The sequence below is a fragment of the Rhamphochromis sp. 'chilingali' genome, assembly GCF_963969265.1.
Source record: "Rhamphochromis sp. 'chilingali' genome assembly, chromosome: 15".
NCBI lineage: Eukaryota > Metazoa > Chordata > Actinopteri > Cichliformes > Cichlidae > Rhamphochromis > Rhamphochromis sp. 'chilingali'.
Window position 1 is genome coordinate 26,640,606 of NC_137942.1, and position 24,820 is coordinate 26,665,425.

Sequence of the window (24,820 nt, forward strand, 5' to 3'; positions counted from 1 at the left end):
CCTATCACTGATTGGTGTATATCAGGGGTGTCAAACTTATTCTTTGTCAGGGGCCACATACAGCACACTTTGATCTAAAGTGGGCCGGACAAGTAAAAATCCACTTTCTGTCTGCGTAAGTTTAGCTGCACATTTAATCCCTACGATATCTCAATAAAAGAGAAAGAAGCGCAGCTAAATATATTCTGCTCTATTTAATTAAATAAATCTATCAACACAACTCGTTGGACTTAAATTGTAAAAACACTGGGGAACCCAAAAGCTGTTATTTTAATTGATTATTACTTTGGTGTAGTATGAAAGACGGTGGAGGTGTTCTTTATTAGTAGCACAAGCTGTAAAATGTATTAACATTTTACAAACACGGCCAGCGGGCCAGGTTGGAGTCTTTGCCGGGGCAATTCTGGCCCGCGGGCCTTATGTTTGGCATCCCTGCTGTATATGTTCTCCAAAATTCTCTGATAGGGAGAAAACAAAGATCAGGGGAATTTGTAAATAGTGTCATAACACCGTTTACTTAGCTTACCGGCTCCAGCTGCACTCGTTACATCAGTCTAGTACTGTCTGCAGCACATGTAGCAGAGTAGCATGATAGCAGCGCAGATGGTGAGCAGCTTTCCCACAATGACTAGATTTGAGACTTGTATTTTGTATCCGTCTTAGAGAACTGTGATGTACTTAGTAACAGAAAATCTTCCGTCCTCTTATTTTGAAAGTTCAGTTGCTGCTAACCAGCTACGGTTACTGGCTGGCTCACTGGCCAGGTTGCTTTGTGGCACTCCCTGTCTTTTAGCTGCTCTCTAGAGAGCCTCTCCCATCCTGCAATCGGATTGACTCCTCACTTGTGAGCATGAGACACATCCCTGCTTTGTCTGGGCAAAATACAAGCTGCAGACATGAAATACATGTTAAAGCCATTCTGTCATGAAAAAAAACCCAACAAAAAAACAAAATTGTGCCTGAGCACAAAACAGACTTTTTCGTGACTATTTCACAAAAAGCGCCTGGCCTCTATGATTGATGTTTTCCTATCTACAAATAAAGTAGTTGTAGCTTGGATCAGCATGTTCACATAAGTACACTGTAATACACCACGAGAGCCAAGTCTGTATATGTATCCATGTTCGCAGCACCACTCTCCACGTAACTGAATGTTTGCTCAGCTCCTGAGCGAGCAGAGGGTCTTAAACGCTCATTCACCATGACAGCCTGACCCAAACACACCAAAACGTGACACTTGCTGACACCTACGCTGAAGAACCTAGTAAGCAACAGTTGCACAAAACTTACACTTATAGGGTTTTAAAGGCATTCTACGATACGAGACAAATTTACCAAACACACTGCATATTAGGAACATTTGGAGAAAATCTGTTGAAATGAAACTGTTTAAATACTAGCATAGCTGCAAACAGTGGCCTCTCTGTCAGCCCAAAGTGTCCTCATACCACTTTCACTTTCATACCAAATTCCCATGGTTGTTGGTTAAATGAAAGTCTGAATAAGGTTTAAAAGGTTTATGATGAAAAGATAAATAAAAGGCAATAAATACTTACGGAAGAAGTCCTTCTTCACCAGGTTTTTTGCGCAGAGGACTGAAAAACAAAAGCAAAAAGTCAAGCATTAGATATATGTTTAATATTCATCCCAACAAGATCAGGTTTCAGGGGCATCACCAAGGGGGAAACTGGCCACCCCCCAAAATTTGCTGGCCCTTGATCCCTGGCAAGACTGTCCTATGTTGGTAACAATTTTGTTGTTTGTTTGTTTGTTTGTTTGCCACTCTGTTGTGCCCCTGCACTGTTCTGTTTTTAGTGTGCTGCCCCAAGACTTTTAGTGGCCCCCATACATGGCCACCCCTAAAAAAATTCTGGAGGTGTTCCGGTCTGGTTTGCAATATACAACTTTGCAACTTAAGGGTTTTTTCTTCCATCTGAAACTGTGGATATCTTTTTTTATTTTTATGCATTTTCTTTTAATTCCCTGGTTAGAAAAGTGGCAGGAATGTGCATGGGTAGGCCGCAGGGAACGATTCGTCTAGTTTAGGATTCGAGTCGGAAAACAGTGTGCTGAGAACGACTACATTACAGCTGTGAGCCAAACACAAGCCAAGGCTGGTACAGATTACACAAACAATCTTTCCTTTGATTAGACTGCGTATTTATAGCACATGTCGACAGCAGCAGAGAAACCAACTCCCTTGCTGGAGGTTTAAAGTTGAAACTTCAGCACAATTAAGATTTGGTGTCATTAAAACAAACAGAAATAATAAAAAAACACCACATTGCACTTTTCATTAATAATAATAATAATAATAATAATAATAATAATAATAATAATAATGGATACTTTATTGATCCCCATGGGGAAATTACTTGTTTTTCTCTGCATTTGACCCATTCACTCTGTGAAGCAGTGGGCAGCCCACTAAGCAGGCGCCCGGGGAGCAGTGTGTAGGGACGGTACCTTGCTCAGGGGTACCTCAGGGTAGCCGTTAAGTGGATTCGAACCGCCGACCTTCCGGTCATGGGGCGACCACTTTACCTACTGAGCTATCCCTGCCCAGCTATCCCATTATAACATGATGTTGAGCTGCAGGAGTGAGTGTTTGTTTAGTCTTTCTTTCTCCCTTCCAAAATTTGTGCAGACTCGATAGTACTGTTGTACTCTGAGAGCCTTTGTGGCAGTTGCTGAGGTGATGAGGCAGAGCCACTTACTCCCTCTTGTGCAAGTGTGGATGGATTAGGAAGCTCAGTAACCACCTGGGTGTCTGGAGCTCACGGTTGCAGCCGGTGAGTCAGGCACATGGAAATAGTTTTGCTTTTCTCAGGAATAAAGCCCTTCTGAGAAGCTGCCCCTAATTGGTCTGGACACTGATGTGGCTGAGTCATGGGTTCAAAGAGGGATGATACATTACATCAAAGTAATACAAACATAAAACAGTGAAAGTCTGGTTTATGATTCAGTCAGTCACTATTAGTACAGAGGGAAGTGCGCCAAGTTAGTTTTATTTTGAAGAAATTGTGCCAAAAAAAGAAATGGTTAGCTGATGCAAAGTATGACACAAAGTAACTAATCTCACTTTTGCCTCTTTTTGTTAATTAAACACTACACAGGGTAAATGTTGTCATTTAAAGTTCAGTCTACTCCAGAATCTGTTTTGCTGCTTGTAACTTTATTTGGATGCTTTGCTCTTACTGCGTAAAAAGGTGTACAGAGTGCAGAGCTAGTCATATTGTGTTATCAATGGTATATACATGTTTTTATGCCAGTACAATTACATTTCTGAGCAGACAAAATGAAACTCAAGTCCTCAAAAGCACCTGAGGAGATACTAAGTATGGCTCCTGAGAAGCCATAAAGTTCCTTTAATTCAATTCTATTCAGTTCACAACACTATTAACCTCAAGGTGCTTTATACTGTAAGGTAAAGACCCAACAATAATACAGAGGCAACCCAATGCAACCTCCTATGGGCAAGCACGTGGTGACAGTGGGAAGGAAAAACTCCCTTTTAACAGGAAGAAGCAGAAGCAGATTTGGAGAGGGGCAGCCATCTGCCGCAACCAGTAGGGTGATAAGGGAAGGAAGAATTCCTTGTAATATAACAAATATAATGTTGTAAACTGTTTTCTCAAATCCTAGTATTATGTAAACCTACTTAAAACTAATGCATTCCAGTGCAATTTAAAATAAATACTACTTCTATGAATGTCATCAAATTCAGTATTGTTTAAAAAGTAAAGCCCGACCAATATTTCAGCCCCAACATCAAGGTTGGGCTTCAGTTAACCAATAGCCAGTATATTAGTGTTGGCATTTATAACTGCTAACAAATGCAAATTTTAAAAGTACAGAAAAATAAGGAAAAAAGAAAAGCAAATTTTAGAGGACAGTTGGGGTGGTGCTGAACTGTCATGCTAGGACAGTGTAAATGTTGGCATGTTTTCTCTTATGTAGTCAACTCTTTTTAAAATCTTTCTAATATATTAAAAAAAAAAAACCCCACTCATCATTGCTGTTGTAACTGCATACATAAAAAACTGTGATAGTAGCAACAGACTGGTCTAAGCAATGCTTCACATGTATTTGATTCAGGCTTCTGTGCTCCTGCCCCTCATTCACCTTGAAGAAGTTGGCTTGGTTAGTTCTTATGTTAAAGGTGAGAGGGCAGCAGGTTGTGCCATTCAAGCCTGCAGCAGAACTGCCTGTTCCTCTCCCCCATGCCGCATGTACTCAAACGTGCACCATGTCAAGCATCAGTCTGAATCTGAGTCTGGTTTGAGCTCAAAGAATTTTACCACAAGAAATCAGAAGGAGAAAGCCATATTATTGACATGCTGCATGGACAAAATTAAAGGAACCGACAATCAGCTTTATGGTGTTGAAAGACACACAAGTGACACAAGTGAGCATGCACATGATACTAAAAACAGCCATCGTGTGTGTGTGTGTGTGTGTGTGTGGGGGGGGGGGGGGGGGGGGGGGGGGGGGGGGGTAAAGAACATGCTCGACAGATGAGGAAGAATTTCTTTCCGCAAACATCCCTGGGAATGCATTACGTTCCAGCGAAACCCACCTCATTTCTAAAACATCTGGTACACATCACATTCGGTCACATTCTTCCTGAACACAGAGGAAAGCATGTGAGCACACGCATGCTCCCCGAGACACATCACTCTCCTCTCCAACGATCTAATTAATTATTAACAAGTACTGGGGAGTGAATGCATGGGTTTTGTGTGTGTGCGTGGTGCACTAAAGGGCTGACTGAGGTAACAGATGATGGTGTCTCCAAAAAGATCTAGTATAGTGAAATGAATTCAGACAGTTGATGTTTACATTGTAACATGACTGAGGAAATGACTAGCAAAAGACTGAGAAATATGACTCTTCAGCAAGGAAATGTATAGACAACAAAACATTTAATTAAAGTCCAGGCCCAAAGGAGCAAGAGTTAGGACCCTATGAGATCCATTCAAGGGAACGGCAAGACAACCACAGCCGGAAAAAGCTGCAGACCCTTGTGTAAGTGGCATAAGCAGCACTCAACTAGCCACAGAGCAGGAAGGCAACGCTACAATTATACCTATATAGGCTTCTTATGGAAAAATAAAAGGGGCCGAACGACAGCTGAAAACAGAGGGGAAAACCGCTGGAATGGTTGATGCACAGAGACAATAGCAGCGAGAGAGCCAGTTAGGTCTGATGCTGCTGTGCAGCGAGAAGGGGAGACAAAGGACACCAATCAGGATGGAGTGGCATCCAGCCATCCATCCAAACACAGTCATTAGAAAAAGTAAAAATGTACATAAACCTAAGTGGAGCCATATTTTACAGATCTTGAAACACTAGAAGGATTAAAATGTGTGTGATCAGACACCCACAAGACACAACGGAATGAAAGGATTGCCAGTTCTGATATGCCCTGATTCCAGGAAACAGCCACTCTAAAGTTCAACATGACAGCAGCTTTGACCTTCTCAATGTCTACATGCAAACAAATGAACTGCCAGCCACTGAGCGCACTATTTCCTTTAGTTAACCCAAAGACTTCAAATGAGGGTATCAGCAAAGTCTTTCTGTCTTTGTGAAGCGAAGTGATTGATGTTGCGAGTGCTGAGGAATCAAAGGATTCCCAGAGGGGTAACATAAAGGGCGGGCTGGGTTTTTGGGACCCTTGGTTTGAAACGACTGTCACACTTTGCAAAAGCACTGGCTTCATTTAATTTCATGAAACTTCTCTAAGGGTGGCTGCCGCCTTCGCTCTGACAATCACCGTCACTCTTCACAAGCTCTGAATTTCACACACCTCCAGCTTGTAAAGTCTCTCTAATGAGATTGTTGTAAGTGCTGTGATCCTCCGATTCTAGCCTGAAAAAACATCAAATAAATAAACACTGAGCGTGGGTTCTGTCAGGCAGGAGAGTCCAAAGTGTAGAAAGGAACTCAACAAAGCTCAATGTTGATGAGAAAATGAAATTTGTCCTCCTACATATTCATCCACACATCCATCCTCCAACTCCTTCATCCAATTAAGAGTTGCCATAACTACATGGGAAGCAGCAGTACCCTGAGCAAACTATTTCCAGATAGCTCCTCCTGAGGAATCACTTATAGAGAGTTTTTGGCAATGTTTGAAGTTCTCATCCAGTTTTGGATTTTTTCCAACCGCCCGGTAAAGAAAATTGAGCCACCTGTAGTCTCAGTCTTGTTCTTTCAGCCCTTTGGGTGAGTAAAAAGCAGAGGTGTGACCTACTGATCCTTATGTCAGATGCTTTCCTCACTATAGCTTTGCCTGGAAGCCTACATTCTAAAGACCACAAGCAGGAGTGGAGACAAAGTACAGCCTTGGCAAAGTCCAACAACCACAATTAACACGTCTCGTTTAACGCTGCAGACGGGATGTGAAAGTGCACTCCCGAAGCACCTTCCCATAGAATCCCTTGAGAAACCACGTCATAAGCCTTCTCCAAGTCTATAAAACATGTAGACTGGATTGGCAACCTCCCAGACTCCCCTCCATCACTAGTGAGAGGGTGTGTTACTACCTACATAGTTTCTCTTTGATTCAATCACACCTATTGGTCACCCTTCCAGTATCCTGCCATGGTGTCTACCAGGGAAGGTGGAGAGAGGGATAACCTGGTAACAGGCACACACCCTTCTTTAACAGACCACAATACGCCAGTCTGCAAATCCAGAGGCACCGTCTGCAAGGTTTATGCAAGACTACACAGTGGTTTCAATCAAAACAGCCTGATAAACATCAAGTACGTTCTAGGCAAATTTCATCCACCCCCAGAGCCCAACCCCTGCGGCTTTACACACAAATATTTTATTGCCGTTATTGTGAGTTCATGACTGGGCATTCCCCTCAATGCTTTTGGCATGGCCTACAGATTTAACTGGGGAGCCTCTGCAATGCTCAACCCCCTGTAGAGACACCGTACATCATCAGTAGCTAAATGACCCAACATACAGAGAAACAGGTTCTTTTCCTCTTATGCAAAAGGTTTATGTAATGACTTTAAGTGAAATGGCTTTTCATCCAAATTTATGTCATTACAGGATGAGGTGATGATGACCGATGCCTTTTCTAAGTAAAGTAAGTGGGTGAGCTCTCACCTACAGGGTAACATCGTAAATCTGCTATTTTTCTGGGTCACCGCTGACGGGCTTTCTTGAACTCACACACAGATAAATGTAATCATGTGTTCTTTCTCCATCTACATAAAGCTGGAAGAAAGGCATGATGCAAAGATCCAACCCACAAAAAAGAAAAAGAAAAAAAAGAACAGACTTCACTTTCTTACATTTCAGAGGCCAGCTAGACTATTCCATGGCTATAAAGCACTTTAGACAGATTTTAGACAGACACAGTGTTAACTCCATAATCTTTTGAAGGTAATATTAATCCTAAAATATATAGAGCAGGTCATCTACTGATCGGAAGGTTAGTGGTTCGATTCCTGGCTCCTACAGTCTGCATACCAAGTATCCTTGGGCAAGATACTAACCCCGATGCATCCATCGGAGTATGAATGAGTGTGAATGTTTGTTAGTAAGCAATTAAAAGCATAGAAGTGCTTGTGTGATTGGGTGAATGTGGCATGTTGTCTAAAGCGCTCCGAGTAGAAAAGCGCTATATAAGAATCAATCTATGTAGTGAATAAGAATGGAATGGCTTAGTGACTTGTGCCAGACTATTTCTTAGGTTTTGGAAGGAGTGCTCCAAATTTTGTGGGAACATCTTGGGGATGGACCCTTTCTGTTCTAGCATGACTGTGCACCGGTGCACAGAGTAAGGTTCATAAAGACACGGATGAGCGAGTTTGGTGTTGAAGAACTTGATAGGCCTGCATAGAGTCCTGACCTCAACCCGACAGAACACCTTTGGGATGAATTAGACTGTGAGCCAGGCCGTCTTGTCCAACATCAGTGTCTGACCTCACAAATGTGCTTCTGGAAGAATGGTCAAAAATTCCCATAAACGTTCCTAAACCTCTTGGAAAGCCTTCCCAAAAGACATGAAGCTGTTATAGCTGCAAAGGGTGGGACGACATCACATTAATCCATTCTATGGATTGAGAATGGGATGTCACTCAAGTTCATGTGTGTGAAGGCAGACGAGATGCCAATATCTTTGGCAATATAGTGCTAGTCAGTGTCTTTGAACATCCTTGTTCTGTGTTGATTTTGTATCCAATTTAATAAAATGTATGATTAGATTAAAAACCCCAGTATGAATTAAGAATGAAAAGTCACTACATGTGAAAAGCTCTAACTAGAGATATTTGTGACACTTTAACTCACTGAAGTGATTGTTTAAATAAGATGATTAATTTGCTTAAGGACTTACTGATCAGCTATCAGAGTAAATGTTGTAGCTCTGGTACGTAGAACCCTTTTTTTGATTTAAATATTAATCTTTTTTTATTTGAGCGAACCATTATCTGCATTTTACACAGACACGCAATCTATGGGACGACTGTATCGTCACGCGACTGTTCCTGACTTGCTCTTCTATCACATAGGCACACAGTCGCTCACTCCGGAAAAGCATCAAATAACCCCTCGCATCTCGGGCCCATCTAAAATCCTCTGTCGTCATAGCGACGGCAAGTATCGAGGCAAAGCTGAGAGAAGGGTTTCTCTGTGCTGCCTGTGTTTCTCATTCCGGTCGCAGCGGCTCGCGCAGCCAGTAACTGCGGCGCTGACTGATAGGACTGATGGGGGGGGACACCACTGTGGAGACTACAGACAGGATGAATGCCACTGAGACACTCGCAGCACGATATGGGTACAAACATTTAACATTACAATCACGAGGCTGTGAGCCTTTCACACCACGACGAACGACTGGATAGGAACGACAAGTGGGCATGTGCGCTTTTTCCACAGTAGTCGGAAATCTGTCATTCGAGTTTCTCACTTTGAGTGGGATTTTTTTTTTTTGGGGTAAAGTCGTGATGTGTCACTTCAGACTATTTGGCCGTCCCCATCTTCCTGTCCTGAAAGTGGATCATAAGTTTCACTTCCTTGCATCTGATAAAAAACTACAACCTCTTAGCCTGAGAGCCCATTTTACTTTCTTATTTTAATAAACCACAAAGAACTGGGTAAAAAATGATTTGAGGACTGCAGGCAGAGGGAAAAAAACATTTTAAACAATCAAAATCAAGATGCTATGTCACTCAAGGCTCACCTGTAGATTTACAGAGTACCTCCAAAAAACAAAAAACAAAACCTAATTTCTCAGTGAGCGAGTGGAAACGCCTCGGCTGACTGCAACTTATTAGTCACATAATGGCTTTTCACATTACAGCCCAAACAGAGCTGTTCCCTCCCCCCACCCATCCCCAACCCCCCAAAGGACAGCTGGGAAAGCTAAACAAACACAGCATACAACTGATTATCGGCTTGCATTGACTTAGCTCCTTCCTTTGCCGGCCTGTCTCTTAATAAAAATCAAATACGCAGAGTGGCGACAGCCGCTCCATGCGGGCAAAGACGGAGACCTTGGGGGTGAAGTTTAAAAAGTCCCACCTGTGGGGAGAGGATGGGCACAGTTTCTCACAGGCTGGTACACAAAGAGCCCTACTGTGCAGACGAATCAATGAAGTCCACCAGACGCAAGCCAAACACCTGGGAAGGGAGTGGTCACGTGATGTCTAGGGGAGGTGGGGAGGGTGGAGGTCGTGGTAGTGAATGCTGGTCAGGACTAGGAATTGACTTTGGTCTGTTGTGAGCTAAACATATGTAGAAACTATAATGGTTACATTCACTCAAAGCAACACAACAAAGCATGGGAAAGGAACACAATGCCGTAGGGGGAAGAAAAAAGAAAAAGAAAAAGAGGGCTCGCACTGCCTCTAGTCTGTTGCTCTGCGGTTAACCATTACACTAGAGCCCATGAGGTGGAGGAAATGGGGGTGTGGGAGCAGAGACAACCGCCTGGTAATATTCCACCATTCCCATCCCTATCCATGAGTTAAAAAAAAAAAAAAAAAAAGTCTGGAAAAGTAGGCTGCTAAGAGGAAGATGGAGAGCATGAGCAGATCGTCTGGTTGCGTGAAATCCCCGTAGGTCTGCCAACTCAGGTTGACCACATTCTGATCATCGCTTCCTGTCCACCTGGTCCCTCCAGTTCAGTGCACTGACCCAGCATCGCCAGACAGTCTGACACATCTTCAGGGAGTAGCATTAACCCCCCATCTCCTCCTCCCCTCTCGTCCAGGCCCAGACCTTTCCTCTGCCTGTCTGCCCTGTTTTGACTGCAGGCCCAGCGCCATGCACTCTCATGCGCCGCATTGTTCTTCTATAAACAAAGGGCTTCCTTTTCCCTTTTCCACTCCTCCCTAACCTTTGTGGGATTTTGAACCTAAACGGAGGGAGAAAGCCAAGATGAAGAATTCTGACGGCTCATTGCTAATCTTCAAGCCGCCTCCTTATACGTCTCCAATGACAGCATGCTGGGTAATGTTTAGTCTTGAACACCATGTCTTCAGACCACTATCACTGTAACTGCAGCAAAGGGAAGCTGATATTAGCTGGGTACCGGAGCTTCCATGCGAGACAGGCTCGCTGGCATGCAGCTATCGAGCCTGACACAAAGAGGAAATAACGCACAGTCCAGCAGGAACAAGTCCAAGTTCATTTTGAAGAGAAATGACTCTGTGATGTATCCAATTGCTCTTTTGACAACACAGTTCGAGGAACTAGAGAAACTAAACCAAGACTGTGTTTCTAATGTGCCACAAAGATTAAACCCATAATGGGCACGCATAAGGAAGTCTGCGAGTTCTTGTTTAGACTTCAAGCGACTACACGTGAAATAACCACAAACAAGGCAAAGTGGGCGGGACCTGAGATTATCTTCTCTCAACTTCCCAGCAAGCGATTGAAGCGACTACCAAGGAGGGCACAGGATTCTGTTAATCGACATGTAACCTGGTAGTAAATATATCAGGGAAAATAATCGCTAAAGCCCCACCCATACAGGCCTACAGACTATTCGGTGACCTTTTTCCCCTCGGGGACCCGCCTGTCGTTTAGGAAAAATGTACATTCCCCAACATGTTGCAAAAACCGTGCACATGTTAGCTGCAGCTCTGAGGAACATCTTTTACTTTGAAGGCAAACCGTTTCCAATTCAAGTTTGTCCCACTTCTCAAGATTCTGTACCGCTCAGCTAGTAGTTGGCGTGTTTTTGCAGACCAGCATGAGGAGGAAAAAAAACCAAAACACCAGGAGGTTTGTGGTTCAGTTTCTTTGCAACCGATTTCACCTGGTGAGAGCCAGAAACCCGTGTTTACATCACGTCCAACATGGCAGATGTCTCAAGGAACAGCATAATAGGATTTAACCGGCACTAGATTCCTTGACAGGTTCATAGTCGCCTGGGAAACTGAGAATTCCAGTCAATATGCTAAAAATGTACAAAAATCCATTTCATTCCTCATCTTTTCCATAGTATAAATATGATGGATGAAACATTGAAGAGTCTAATTATCTCTCAGGCTGATGCAAAATTTTAAAAAAGAGAAAAGAAGGCCTGCTTTAAGACCCTGCTTTAAAGGGCAGTATGTTTGCCACAGAGGCAACCGCACCACCTATTTACCGAGCTCGTTCACTGCTTCCCTGTTTATAACAAAGTGGGTTACTTTTTAAAGACCTGGCTCCACCACTTAAACGTTAGCCCTTAAACTGCAGTCAGGCAGAGTAGAATGAGGAAGCTGGGTAGAATTTCAGGAGCTCCGTCCAACTCTACATGGGGTACAGACTAACTATGGAAATGTGGTTGAGACAAACTGGCTTGTAGGTACTGGGAAATAACTTTGCTCTGGCAGGTTTTTACATCTTAGTAAATCCACTTATGTAATATGCAAATCTGATAAGACTTCTGGTCACATTATACAGATATTAAAGTCACTGGTAGCAGAGTGATCATGGAACAGCTAGCTGCCAGGAAAATCTCTTTAAAAACCTCCAAACAGACCTGCAATTTCAAGGGTTTTGAAAATTAGAAAGGAAAAAGAACAACATAATATCCCCATGAATCATTTTAAACGGAGAGAAAAACAGGAAAGGTAAACTTTCAAGTTGCACGTGTCTTGAGCATGGTGGGAAAAGACCGATGTCAACAAATGAGCAGCAGTGAGACGCACTAAAGAAACTCCCTGTGACATCCACTGTATATGGCACAAACAAAGATAGAAAACTCAAGATTCCCTGGACTCCTGTTGCAGGAGGAAAGGATGACTGGGGACATCTGCTGCACCCAAATCAGTGTGACCAGAAGCATAAAAAAAGTGATGGAATTAGAGGGAAGAAAAACCACAGAAGACATAAAATCCCCCCAGAGCTTCTTTTCATAAAAAGGATAAAAGGCCGTGACTATGAGAAGCCATATATCATCATACATCACACTCAGCACCTGCTGGAAAAGTAATGAGAGCACTCGTGAAATGTTTTGAGACGCTCAGAGGAAGCGAAGACCTGTTCTTCCAGGTGGCGTTAGAAAAGGATGTATTAAATTCCAGTGATTATATGATATTGTTAATGTTTGGGCAACCAGTCGAGGTGAGTCATTAGGTGGGAAGATAAGCTTTGGTTTTATTTTAAGCGCTGGCTGCTCTCACCAATAGTTCTTTGGTGACATTTGAGATTTAATGAGCAAAGGAAGTGACTGTATTAATGTTTATGTCTCACAGCAACAATCACAGTAACTGGAATAACAGACTACTCCTGTTTAAAAGCAGGCGCCAATTTGTGGAAGTCAACATGTTGCACCGCCATTTTGAATTCGACATCACTGTTCCATCTAACCACACTTTATCTATGTGACTAGAGAGGGGTTACATACGTGGTACACCGAAGGTAGATGAATACAAAACTAGTATATTAATTAATATCAATTTGTGTCTACACTTTTAGATTCAAGACATGAAGGATCATGCCTGTGATTAATGATATGAAAAGTCCCCTTTACCAAAGAAGTGAAAATATGAAGGACAGGAGACAAAGAGACATCTAGATAAAACCTCACCTCAAGCCTCATCTCCTGAATTAAAGTCAAGGCTTTAAAGACACGAAAACATGCATGTATTGTCACAGTTACTTATTGTCAGCAGGTTAGACATGATACCGTACCGTCTCCGGGCAGCTGATAACAACAGGGATGCTTGTGGGACATGATGGTATATTTTTTCATTGTAGGTATAGAGGATTACAGAGCTAGGTTTAAACTTAGAGGATTTTATTTATAGTGCTGAGGTGGGGTAGACCAGAGGCAGGACAGTTGAAGGGGGTGGTACAATGGGTGGGACACCGAACCCATAAGATTGTGTTGACTTCCGGTTGTGAGCCAGACCTCGCTAAACGTAGCGGAAGCAGGCTAGTTAGCTAGGTCTCCGGATGCATCCGTATTTTATTGTAAAGCGCAAATAAATACATCTGGTTTTGGAAGTAAGAGTCTCGGCCTGATCGCTACCATCAAAAAGAATCCGTGAAGTCGGCGTACTTCAACACTAGCTAATGTTAGGCTGAGTGAGCTAAGGAGGAAAGTTTATTCGCCAAGTGTCTGACAATTAGATGCGCTTGGTTTCACTACCAGCAGCCAACAACAGCAAAATCAGCAGCACTTACTGAGACAAAAGTTCAGGATATCCTCAACAACTCACCTCAGTATCTCTGATACAAATCGATGACTCAGTGAAGCTCACTACTGTCTGATGACAGACTCCTTTCACAGTTTTACACCCTCCTCCAGAGCAAATAACCTCCAGCTAAGGTAAACAGCGGACGGACTGCCTAAACTCACTACAGATGAACGGTAGCCAGAACTGTCTGTCCTACAGCTGCCACTGTAGCAAGGAATATGCACTTGCATTGGGAGGTACAAGAAAACTAAATTCAGTTGACTGCAATCTGCAATCTACTGACATCTAGTGGGGAGATTTTAAACACGGGAGCTTTAAAAGAAGACAATACCACAGAATCCAGTTCAGGTTTCTGTTTTTTGTCCATTATTGTAGTAAACTAATATTTAGGGGCTTGGATTGTTTAACAGAAGACATTTGGGGAAATTCACCTTGGGAAACACGCCATGCATTAAGAAAGAAAATAAAAGTTAGAACAGCAATCTGAGCAGTCAGCAAAATAAGTTGCCATAAATCAGGAAATTGCAGAGGACCATTAAAAAGTGCACACAAGCAGGGACTATTTACACCAATAAAGCAAGTATATTGTGCCCACGCCTCCCTCCCATGTTATCTTAGGGCCAGCAGCAACTGATATGATTGTGATGCCTCACACTCCTCAGATGGGGATTAAACTTTGTAGTGGACATGGACAGCTGCAGACACCATGGAGAAAGAGTAGTCGCTCCTGTTATAGCTCTTTGAAGCCCGCTTGGATCTGGGCTGACGGGAGCATGTGTAGTTGTTGCTTGTAGTACGGTAGCAAAACATTGGCAGGGGTGCAGACATCCACAAGGAGCCTTGAGCTCACCATCTGATAACAAAAATTTGTATCACTTGGATACAAGTGGACTCTAGCACACTCGCAGCCGCGAAAACTATCACATGGCTTTTAGGGTGTAACAAATGATTATTGCAGCTATATAGTGTAAGAAAGTGTGTCCACATTGTGAAGTGACGTTAAGCCCTAAATTTTCCTCTTACATAAGGGCTCCCAGTCCCGGAAACAAAAAACAGCTTTTTAACTGTGATACAAAATCCTAAAAAATGACTCTTTAAATGCTTGAAAACACACAATAGGACCTCGTGACGTTGAACTAAGATTACCTTTTGACCAAACTAGTCTTTAAACAAAGAGAAGATGCCGATACAAAGATGCACAGAAAGGGAGATTATCAAACAGGTCAGCTGCCTTTGCAAAAAACCTGTTGTATGACATGGGGAAAACTTGCCACACACATCCACACGTGAGAGGAAAGAGGCTGGCAGCATTCTTAATGTGAGAGCATTTCATCCACCTCACGTCACCTTTTCCCTCCGTGATACAGTCCGCTGCAATTGCATAACAGAGGAGTCCGGCCCTCCTATTTTCAGCTCCCAAATAGTGGGAAACCATGCCACAATGGCACTGTGGCATTCCTGCTTCCCCTGCGCAGTACATCACTCTCTCTTTCCACTCTGTGTGCTACAATGTGCCTGACAGAGAGCCATCCAGACGAGTAAAGTCTTCCACAGTACCATCACTACTAAGTGAGAAGTCAAAACAGTGAGCGGAGCAGAGCAGAGGCACCGCTCGGGCTTCTGCAAGCTTGCACCACTGTTGGCTTGGACCTGAGCTGTTTTGAGTGGCTGCGTGGCTCTTCTAGCTTCTTGGCTCCTTTGCCCACTCTGATGTAATGGAGGAGAGCAGAGGAGAGGCTTGGATCAAGCTGCAGTGGAGGGGTGCTTAGTACCAACTTGTTTAACAGAAGTTGAGGACCACCGCGTGCTCCCTCCAAAATTTCCCGGGGACTTTTAGTTTCTAAGAATGACTTCACAGCTTCGTCTGGGAGCACCGTTACATCATTACCACCATGCCATATTTTCCCTTCTGCACTTCGCCAATGGATGCGTTGCACTGGGTGGATCTCGGGACAATAACAGCACGGTCATCGTAGATGAAAGCGCTCCGCTGCACGCCAGCAATGTCCGACTAACGCTGTGACGTCACATGTTCATTAACAGTAATTGTCAGCATTAACTAGAGCCGAATGCCGCTGTGTGCAGGTGCATGCAATAAACGGCTTTTACAATGCGCTGCGAGTCGCGTTTAAAGTGCCTGACAAGTGTCAACAGGACATGCGTCATCATGTCTGACCCAAATTTAGCCATGCTGAAACCATTTGTGAGGGCATCCATGTGTGCGAGGAACGAGGCACACCCGTGCTTTTCTAAATTATTAAGTAATACTTGTTTAAGATGCTCCTGTTTTTTGTTAAATATGAGACGATATGCTTTAGCTCAAAAGTTGAGAAATCCCTGTATTACAGCAGCCAAAATAAAATATCTAAAGTAGAATTTGAAAGCTTGTAAATGAATAATGAAACAGCATAAGGCACAGTCTGTCTCATCCTGCAGAGAGACGCCATCACCTTGGACTGCAGCTGGCCAAGGAGGTCCCTGCTCCGCTCTGAAACCTCGGTGAGCTTCGTGCATACAGGTCTCCACTGGCTGCAGGTTCAGGATTTTAAGAGCCAAAGTACAATCACCAGCTGCGGTGCAAGATGGTGGAGTTGAACCGTGTCTGACCGTGGGATGAGAAGCTCTCTGGAGAGACAGCAGAAATACGAGATGGAGAGGCCAGGGCTAGCTGAACTTTTAAAATAAGACCGGGGGGGGGATCATCCACCGGTAAACCGAGTGCAGATAGAATTGCTCTCTCAGACAGTTGGAAAAATTGCTAAGATGAGTCACCAAATATACTTTGCTGCCTACAATAAAATAACGTCTGTGTGCAGGAAACTCTGCAAGCCTGTTGCTGATAATCGTTTTTCTGCATTGGACTGCTCTGCAAAAAGAAATATTTTGGTTGAGAGGAAAAAAGCAGCACCGTTGGTGGCTGGTTACATCACTAGAATCTGAAGTTGGATATCAACCAGAAAAAACTATTATACCCAGCGCAGATGAGGGGGTTAACAGCACTATACACCCACAATACCAGTGGCGGTCAATACAGGCCTGGAATAATTCAAAAACAACAACCGTGTGGCAACAGTGGCAGAGATTTTACAACCCAATGTGGCTACAGAGAGAACAATTTAAACGGAGTCCTGTTTGGTCAGTAGATGAAAGAAACTGTGCTGACTAAATAATGAGTAGGCACGCACTGCAGGGCCCTGATGACTTGATGATTTCCTGTTTCATGTTTAGAAAAGCGCCTAGCTCAAGGCATCAAATGCACATTCCATATAGTTTAACCCATTTTTCCAATACTTACTAAAGTGTATAGGTATGCAGACATTTCAAAGACAAGCTTAGACGTGTTTATCTTTAACTAAGTATGCCTACACAATTAGTGCACAAGTCTCCTGCTGTATTGGTCTTTTAAAAAAAACACTTTTAGTCTTAAGCCATTTGTACATCAAACACTTTGCCTGTAATAATATGGGTTAAAAGCAGATATCAGACTACATCTGTAAACATGAGTGAGTTCAGTGTCTGTAGCATCTGCCCGAGCGCTGACTCATCAGGCACTCCCAGTTTTGGCTGGATCTTGAGTTTGATATCTTAAGTGACTTCCTGCGAAGGAAACCGCAACGCTTATCAACCAGACAGTCATTCGAGAGTAGACCGGGAATAGTGAGTAACTACGAGCCTCTGCACATATTTAGGATTTTTCTAACTCTGAGGCAAGCGCCACTGCTAAAATATCATAGTTACTTGTCTGTGCGTATGCGGTCAGATTTTTTTACTGCACAGGAATCCAGTGGTGTATTTTCTCAGCTTCAGAGGAGATGCCATTGGAAATGTGATCTGGTGTGAATATAAACATCTCTCTTCTGATCCTGTCTCCTAAGAGCACTCAAGGGGGCTCAAACGTCAGGCTAAGGCATGAACAGACATTTCCAGTCAGCTGTTGGCGTCTTGTGGCTTTAGCACCAACACCACCACCACCAACAGCTGGTAACACTGGGAGACTAGAGAGCACCCCATCTGCTTAAAGTTAGTCAGAGTTACACAGATAATCTTGTCAACCCCTGTCCATCAGAGTTTAAAGTCAACCTAGCACGTTGAAGAATTAATCTCAGGTTACATGCATGCGTCGATGTTTATCAGTGCTAATGAGACTTTGTGCAAACGTGCTGAGTGATCTCACCTGGGCACGCTGCTGAGTGATAAAAATAAATAAATAATCGCAGACATCCTGACCATCAGGTGAAAGACAACTCGAGCTTCATGCACACATGGGTGATTCTGACCCAAGTTACCCTCAAATTGTCAGTAAAATAAGATATAATCACAATGTCTGATGGATACTGTTCTTCAGTATACACTTCTTTTAGACATGCAAGGGCATCTAAAGTCAAACAGGGTTCTGGACTGATATCGGTTATGCATGCAACTCTCTAATGGAAAAAATACCCTCAAGTGGAGTTTCTAACTTCAAAGGGAGAACCAGTTTGGGAAGTAGGCAAGAAATGGAGCTGGGGTTGGGAGGGTTGGGCTTTTGGGACCGACAGCATGTATAACAGCTATGCAGGGGATGATAGGAGAAGTGCCTGCGGGCGAGAATCTGTTTAGTTTTCACTGGAACGTCCCTCCCTCACACGCACCACTAATCCAATTCAAGCCCATTAACCACCACAGCCAGGTTAAGAGAGCAGGCCTTTGAAGGTCTTCCCCAAACCACCCTGAAGGATTAGTATTTTTCCAAAGGCCAAAGAGATGGTCTCACTCTGTGCACTCTTTTTTTTTTCCCTGTCAGGCCCACAGAAGCCACACCACTAGTGCGATCCTGGAGTGTAGCGATCCTGATCTGACTCATCCCGGACCCTGAATATACCCTGCTAATCTAAATTCTTTAAAAACTGTAATTAACCGTGGCTTCGAGCACATACACTACATAAAACATAGGTATGGAGGTCGTCCCTGTCTCAAGATAACAGCAGACATGATCATCCTTCTCTACCTGGAGGGCCAATTGACACACAGTGCAAAAGATGTACATCTGTGTGTGTGTTTAGTGTTTAAATGGGTCAGAAGATGAGGCGGCACAACCTACATGTGAGGCAACCACACAAGCTTGAGAAAAGCAGTGCATTTTTCCCCCTCCGATTTGGCCTTTAGTCCCATTTATTCATCTAGATTTTTGTCTGGGTCAACACTGGTTTGATTCTGCCTTTGATAACTTCACTGTCCTGGCCACTAGTGCTGCTGTCAAATAAAAGGCATAAAGGCCTGCAACCTCCAATACAGGAAGTCTGAGGCACACAGAGGGCCTGCGTGTCAGACTTGAGCATCTCGGGGACCTGAATTGTCTCAGTTGTGGTCCCAACTCTGCCAACAAGAGCTCAAACGGCCGCACTGAAATTCCCAAATATCTGTCGCACAGCTTCAACATCTGGATCGAAATGTAAAAAAAAAAGTTACTCCCCAAATAACAGCTGTAGATAAGCTACCAGGATGGATCATGAGTGGTCTGCTTTGCTTCTCAAAGGACTATGAGCTCTGTACCCTACTGGCATCTCTAGAACTAATCCCCTTCGGATACAGGCCACCCCGGCTGAGGATCTCTGCTGTCGAAAACTTGAGTACAAACAGGGAACACCGCGGCTGATTTTCCCTATTCTTTCAGACACCAAATAAAACAGAGTGTGTGGATACAGGAAAATACTGTTTGTTCGAATATTAATATCACAAAGCAACCAATATGAGGTGTTGAAGCTCTGCTCAGCAGGAAGAGTTAATCTCCCCAAACCACACACGCTGCCCACTAATCAAACCCATACACACTGTTATAATTCAGCGAGCACATACATCTGCGAGGCACCCAGTGACACAAGCAACACACTAGACGCCTGAAGTCCCGCTGAGTAATACGACTGCGGTTCTTCACTTTACTTATTATCATAAGGGGATCTAGACTGCTCTGCTCCCCACCTGTCGGGGGTGACGTTTGGACAAGTGTTCGAGTCTGGGGAGCACTTCCTCTCTACAAAGCTGCCCACTCTTCTCTCCCGCCTGCTACATCTGGTCTCCTCTGGGCTGTTGCTGGCAGCAGTTGAGGGCTAAAGCAACCGCAAGAAGGCTTTGTCCTCATCGAGGAGCAGCTGAACCAACAGGAAAGCCAACTTCAGCCAGTCAATTAATTGATGGGACAATTTAAAAATTATGGGAGGCTCACAGCGGAGGGGGGAGGGGGGGGGGGGGGGGGGGGGGTGTGTTTACAAATGATGTGCCATAATTGCTCGTTGCATTCCTCCACCCTTGTTGTTTTATTTTCTCCACCTCTCCCACTCCTCCCTGGTCTTTTTCAGCTATTCTTTTGTTTTCTTTTACAACCTGTCAAAAGCTTAGAAAAAAACTAAACAAAAAGTAAAAATGTGGAAATGTTTGCTCAAGATGCATGACCGCGATGGGCCGAGCAGAGTCGACATTTCACCACATGCAGCTAATCACTGTGTATTTACAGTGTATCCTGTCTGAACACCCAGATGCACCCAAATCACTTCCATACAGCCACTCTGTAAAAATGGCTCTGACTGAGGCCACATGAATGCACCGAGCAGCCAGCTCAGACCACATTAAAACATTTTTGATGATCAGGTCCTGTGTGCCTCCACAGCCTCATCGGTGCCCAGCTGTGTGTGTGTGTGTGTGTGTGTGTGTGTGTGTGTGTGTGTGGGGGGGGGGGGGGGGGGGGGGGGTCTTCTGCAGTTAAGCAGCATCCAAAAGACCCTCATCTGGAGGCGATGAGCTGCACTGAAAAGCGAGGACTTGCAATTTAAAAAAGACCCAAGTCTTTCACTCCAACCCACACTGGGCCTTTGTTGCAGCTTTCAAATAAGTGTGTTTTTTTCTGCATGTTCATTCATTGGTATATTGCAAACCACTTCATGAAAAATAACAGCACTGTCAAACTCTCATGTGTGGTTATTTAAAACAGAAAAAAAAAGAAAGAAATAAACTAAACACAAAGTGCATCAGACAGAAGGACGATCGGAGAGTGATGAGGAAGCTCGGTTAGAGAGGGTGGGAGTGAAATATGCTTTGGACCCTGGTCTGAGAGGGAAGAGGCTTACAGTCGGAAAGAACAGGAGTGACTCAGAGAGGAAGAGGTGGGAACGCGAATGGAGAATTGCAGGGAATCCCACTGAGATAGCTCTCTTTGGCGGTTCACGCCGCGCCAAAGAATTCAGATGAGCAAACCATATGCTTAACAAGTCACATGTAAACTCAGAGCTGAGACACAACAGCAATAACCCGTAAAGGACCTAACCAGAAGAGACAAAAAAAATAATTAAATTAAACATCGGTCAGTTTTATTATTCTGGTGCACATCTTTCCAGATAGAAGCATTTTTCATGAGGACATCGCTCCAACTGTGCCTGATTATTAACCATCTATTTTATGTGTCTGATTTTACTTCTATGACAGGCGAGCTTGTGGTTCTATATTTGCTGAGGGTACAAATGACGTGCTCTCTTTTCTGCAAAGTTTAAAAAATTCAGGCACAGATGATGGAAAGCATCCCAAGTTATGCCAGAAGCCAGGCGTGCATGACAGAGCTTAAGATGCATCGGACGATAAGACGAGTCGTTTCTCAGCAATTTCACTTAGGTGCATGTGATGTAATGTTACGCCATTAGCCGTGTTTGTTTCATGACATAACTTAGCAGACATCAGCTGCAGGTTATAATGGAAACCTGCCCTCAGGAGCCTAAGTGTGGGCTTTAGCAGCTTGCTTGTGATATTTTTTTTCCCCTGCTTTAATAGCCGGCAAACATCTGCAACATCTGCTTTAAATGGACAGGAGGCTTGTCAGCGAGGAGAGAAGCCTACGACGCAAACAGTTCTGGGCCTGTTTAAATGTAGCAACTCATCGCTCACAACCTGTCGGGGGAAGAAATTAATCAGAGAGCTATGTCAAAAAAAAAAAAAAAAAAAAAAACTCCACTGGAGATGACAACACGCAGCTACGACATAGCAACACTCTCTGAACTCATTGCTTCTTCTGTACCGACCTAGTACACAGAGCTGTGCAGGGCTAAACAAAGAAACATAATGACAACGTGGAGTGAAGCTTCAAATATGAAAGTGAGGACTCTGTCTGCCTTCCTACAGATATATCTTTCTACGTAGCACTCTTAATTCTTATTCTCATGTATATATCTCATGTATAGCTCATGCACATATCTTTCTACGTAGCACTTTTAATTCTTATCCCTACTTTTATTTTTTCATGTCTATTTAAGTGCTATTTATGACACTATGTTTGCACTGAAGCACCGCAGCAATTTCCTAATGTTGTAAACCTGCTCAACATTTGGCAATAAACCCCTTTCTGATTCTGATTTTGAGAACTTCCTCTGAGCTCCGCTTTGCACGAGCTGGAGAACAAGGGATCGCGACGGCCTGAGCGAAGGAACAGAGCGGACCATATGGATGAGATAGCACCAGATTACATAAGTCTGGGGGGGGGGGGGGACTTTCCATGGATAGCTGGTGTTACTGAAAAAACAAAACAAAGCATGCAAGGATCCTGAAAGCCAAACACATACATGTGTGCAAGTAGTAGTTTCTATTTCTCTTGCTGATTGATAAGTAGGGAGCTTAATATTGACTCTTGATGAGTGTTTCACAAGTTTAACTGAGCTTAAACAGGAGAGGTGCGCTGCAATGTCCTGCTCTCACCATTTTTTCCCTACAGTGGACTCAGATTCTTCGAATTCCACCAGGAGACGACTGCAGTGACAAACTAGTTCACAACCGAGACTTTTATTATGCTCATCTCCAAAGTCGCATTTTTCCTCAACCCTGCAAGTCTACTAGAGTAGCTTTGCATGACACGGGGTTCAAAATAATCCTTGTTTAACTTGTATAGCTTCTCAGTTCATATACTCTCTGCAACAAGCCCTTTTAACTTTAAAGGTCCACTTTAATTTGAAGTTGTGTACCTAAAAAAAATGACATAACTTCATTTTGCAAAGTAGAGTTACAAAGTGCTTCACAGTTTAAGTAAAATCCACACATCAAAGTATAACGATCCAAAATACGGACACATAGACAGCCATATAATCAACTATTCACACTTCAATACATGCAAATAGTTGTAAACAAGGGTCGAAAATAAAGGGGACGAGACTAAGGGAAAGCTAATGTGTTTTCAGCTTTAAAACCAATAACACAATCAGCTGACCTGACAGGCTGAGGAAGGCTGTTCCACAGCTTGGATGCCAAAACCTAAAAAGCAAGATCACCTCTGGTTTTAAAATCAGAGCGAGGGACAGTTAGGAGATCCTCGGTAGAGAATGGGAGAGGCCAGCTGTAGTCATTGGGTCTCAGATGCTCTGCTATATAAGCAGGGCTCTGTACATGTCGAGCTTATATGTTAATAACAGTGTCTAGTTTCTGTTAGCAGCCTTACTTCAGAGGAACATCACTGTAGAGAAAGTAAGGACTGGGATCCTAACAGTTTTGAAGGCAACGCATTCTCAAATACACACTCATATACAACTGTATGGATGATCAGTATCTAATTTTTGCGTCATTGTGAAACTGTTGCTGAAAGCTTTCCTGTCTTCTGCCACTCTGCATGTATCCCACTCACCTCACTGAGATCCCCTGTTTATCTCCACTTGTTCCTATCAGAAACATCACCAACTTAAATGTTTCCCTCGGCAGTTCCTGGTGGAACAAACAGCCCTTTAATTGGATTCAGGTCGGACCTTGGACGCACATCAAAACAAAACAAAAAAAGACCCAGGAGGCAGCCGTCTGACCCCCTCTTCCAGTCAAAACAGTGAGCTGCTCTCGTGTAAACCTTTTTATTTCCCCCCCTCCTGAGTGTGCTGATGCCGAGGAGAGCGACAGGTCCGAGCAGACCAGCACAGCTACATGCTACTTCCAAACAAAGTGACATTCAAGTGTTTCCCAGTGAATCATAACGTAGCGGTACAAAGGGGGCCACGGGTTCACGGATACAACTTTAACCTGCTTTAACGACGACACCAAAACAAACAGCCGTTTGTCGGTTCTGGCGCACTGCTCGCTCACTGCTCAGACTCCAGTGACCTGAGCTGCTTATCATCTCAGCCGAAGCTTGTCCTGTCATAAAGACTTGATTAGAGCTAACCGGGAATGCTACGTTCAGCTAGCCAACTTTTGTGCGAGCCCGTCTGTCAGCGGAACAGCACAACACTTGTAAAGCTCCCCTTTGTTTAAAAATAATGGAATTTTACGAGCTGGAATATAAATGTGAGACACTAATACACACTAAGGTTTGATAAGCGTCAACCAGCTACAACTGGAAGGCGGCTCATTACTGGAGCTGAGCGACCCGGGTACCACTGTTATGGCTGGTGGTGCTTTACTGGCGACAATCACGAGGCTGAGACTATTTCCAAGAGCAACAATATCCTCATTAAGCGTTTTCCTCGCTTTTCCTGCTTGCCTTAGCCCTGTGAAGTCAGCTAGTAATTTAAATACACTGTTGCTGCTAACAAATCTGTGCAAATGAGAGCAGAAAGCACCGGCGGCGAGCCAACTCCGTAGCCCATGTGAACTGTTCCCAGCCAGCAAATACACGGAGCCTTCCTAGCTGGTGTGTGTGTGGGAATACGTGGGGATTTAAAAGCGTTGCAGGCTACCTGTTAATCGCAGCTTCACGGGGCCATTCCGCCGAACTCCTTGGTTAGACATCTCCTCTCGACCCCAGCCGTCACTGCGCGTCCCAAAAAAATGTCTATTTAAATGTAAAAAATGACAAGGTTTATCAACCTCTCCGCCAGTTTTAGACAATAATGGAGTCAAAGCATTGTGGCCCGGATGTGGACTGAACTGCCATAGCGATCGCTCACAAATGAGAAAAATTAAGGAAAAGGAAAAAGAAAAGCCCGAGTGGAGGGCTGCTGCAAATTGCATTTACTGGAAATGAGGCCGCCGTTGCTGGAGCGTGTGAACGAGCTGGTGGTGGAGCCGAGGCGCTGCTTATCTTCACATCTTCATTGAGAACCTCTTCCTCGGACTGTGAGAGTCCTCCTCTGCTCGTCGAGAGTTGAACTGCGGAGCCCTCCGGGGTAGATCCCCCTTCAGGAGGCTGCTGCTGGGAGCTGACCAGTGACGACAACACGCTTTGT

The 24,820-nt window shown here is 43.9% G+C and overlaps 1 protein-coding gene across 2 annotated transcripts in view; it reads right to left on the reverse strand.

Annotated features, from left to right (window-relative positions):
* The window catches only part of smurf2 (SMAD specific E3 ubiquitin protein ligase 2), a 54,961-nt gene extending 30,141 nt beyond the window's left edge, over nt 1-24,820 (reverse strand). The window contains exons 1-3 of one of the 2 annotated variants that reach the window (XM_080905020.1): nt 24,610-24,820; nt 24,332-24,426; nt 1,557-1,595 (exon numbers count right to left, since the gene is read on the reverse strand). In XM_080905020.1, coding sequence (XP_080761146.1) covers nt 1,557-1,595; nt 24,332-24,383 — 91 coding nt within the window. In that variant the 5' untranslated portion in view covers nt 24,384-24,426; nt 24,610-24,820. Of the gene's footprint in view, nt 1-1,556; nt 1,596-24,331 lie in introns of both variants that reach the window. The other variant, XM_080905019.1, reaches the window with a different exon arrangement.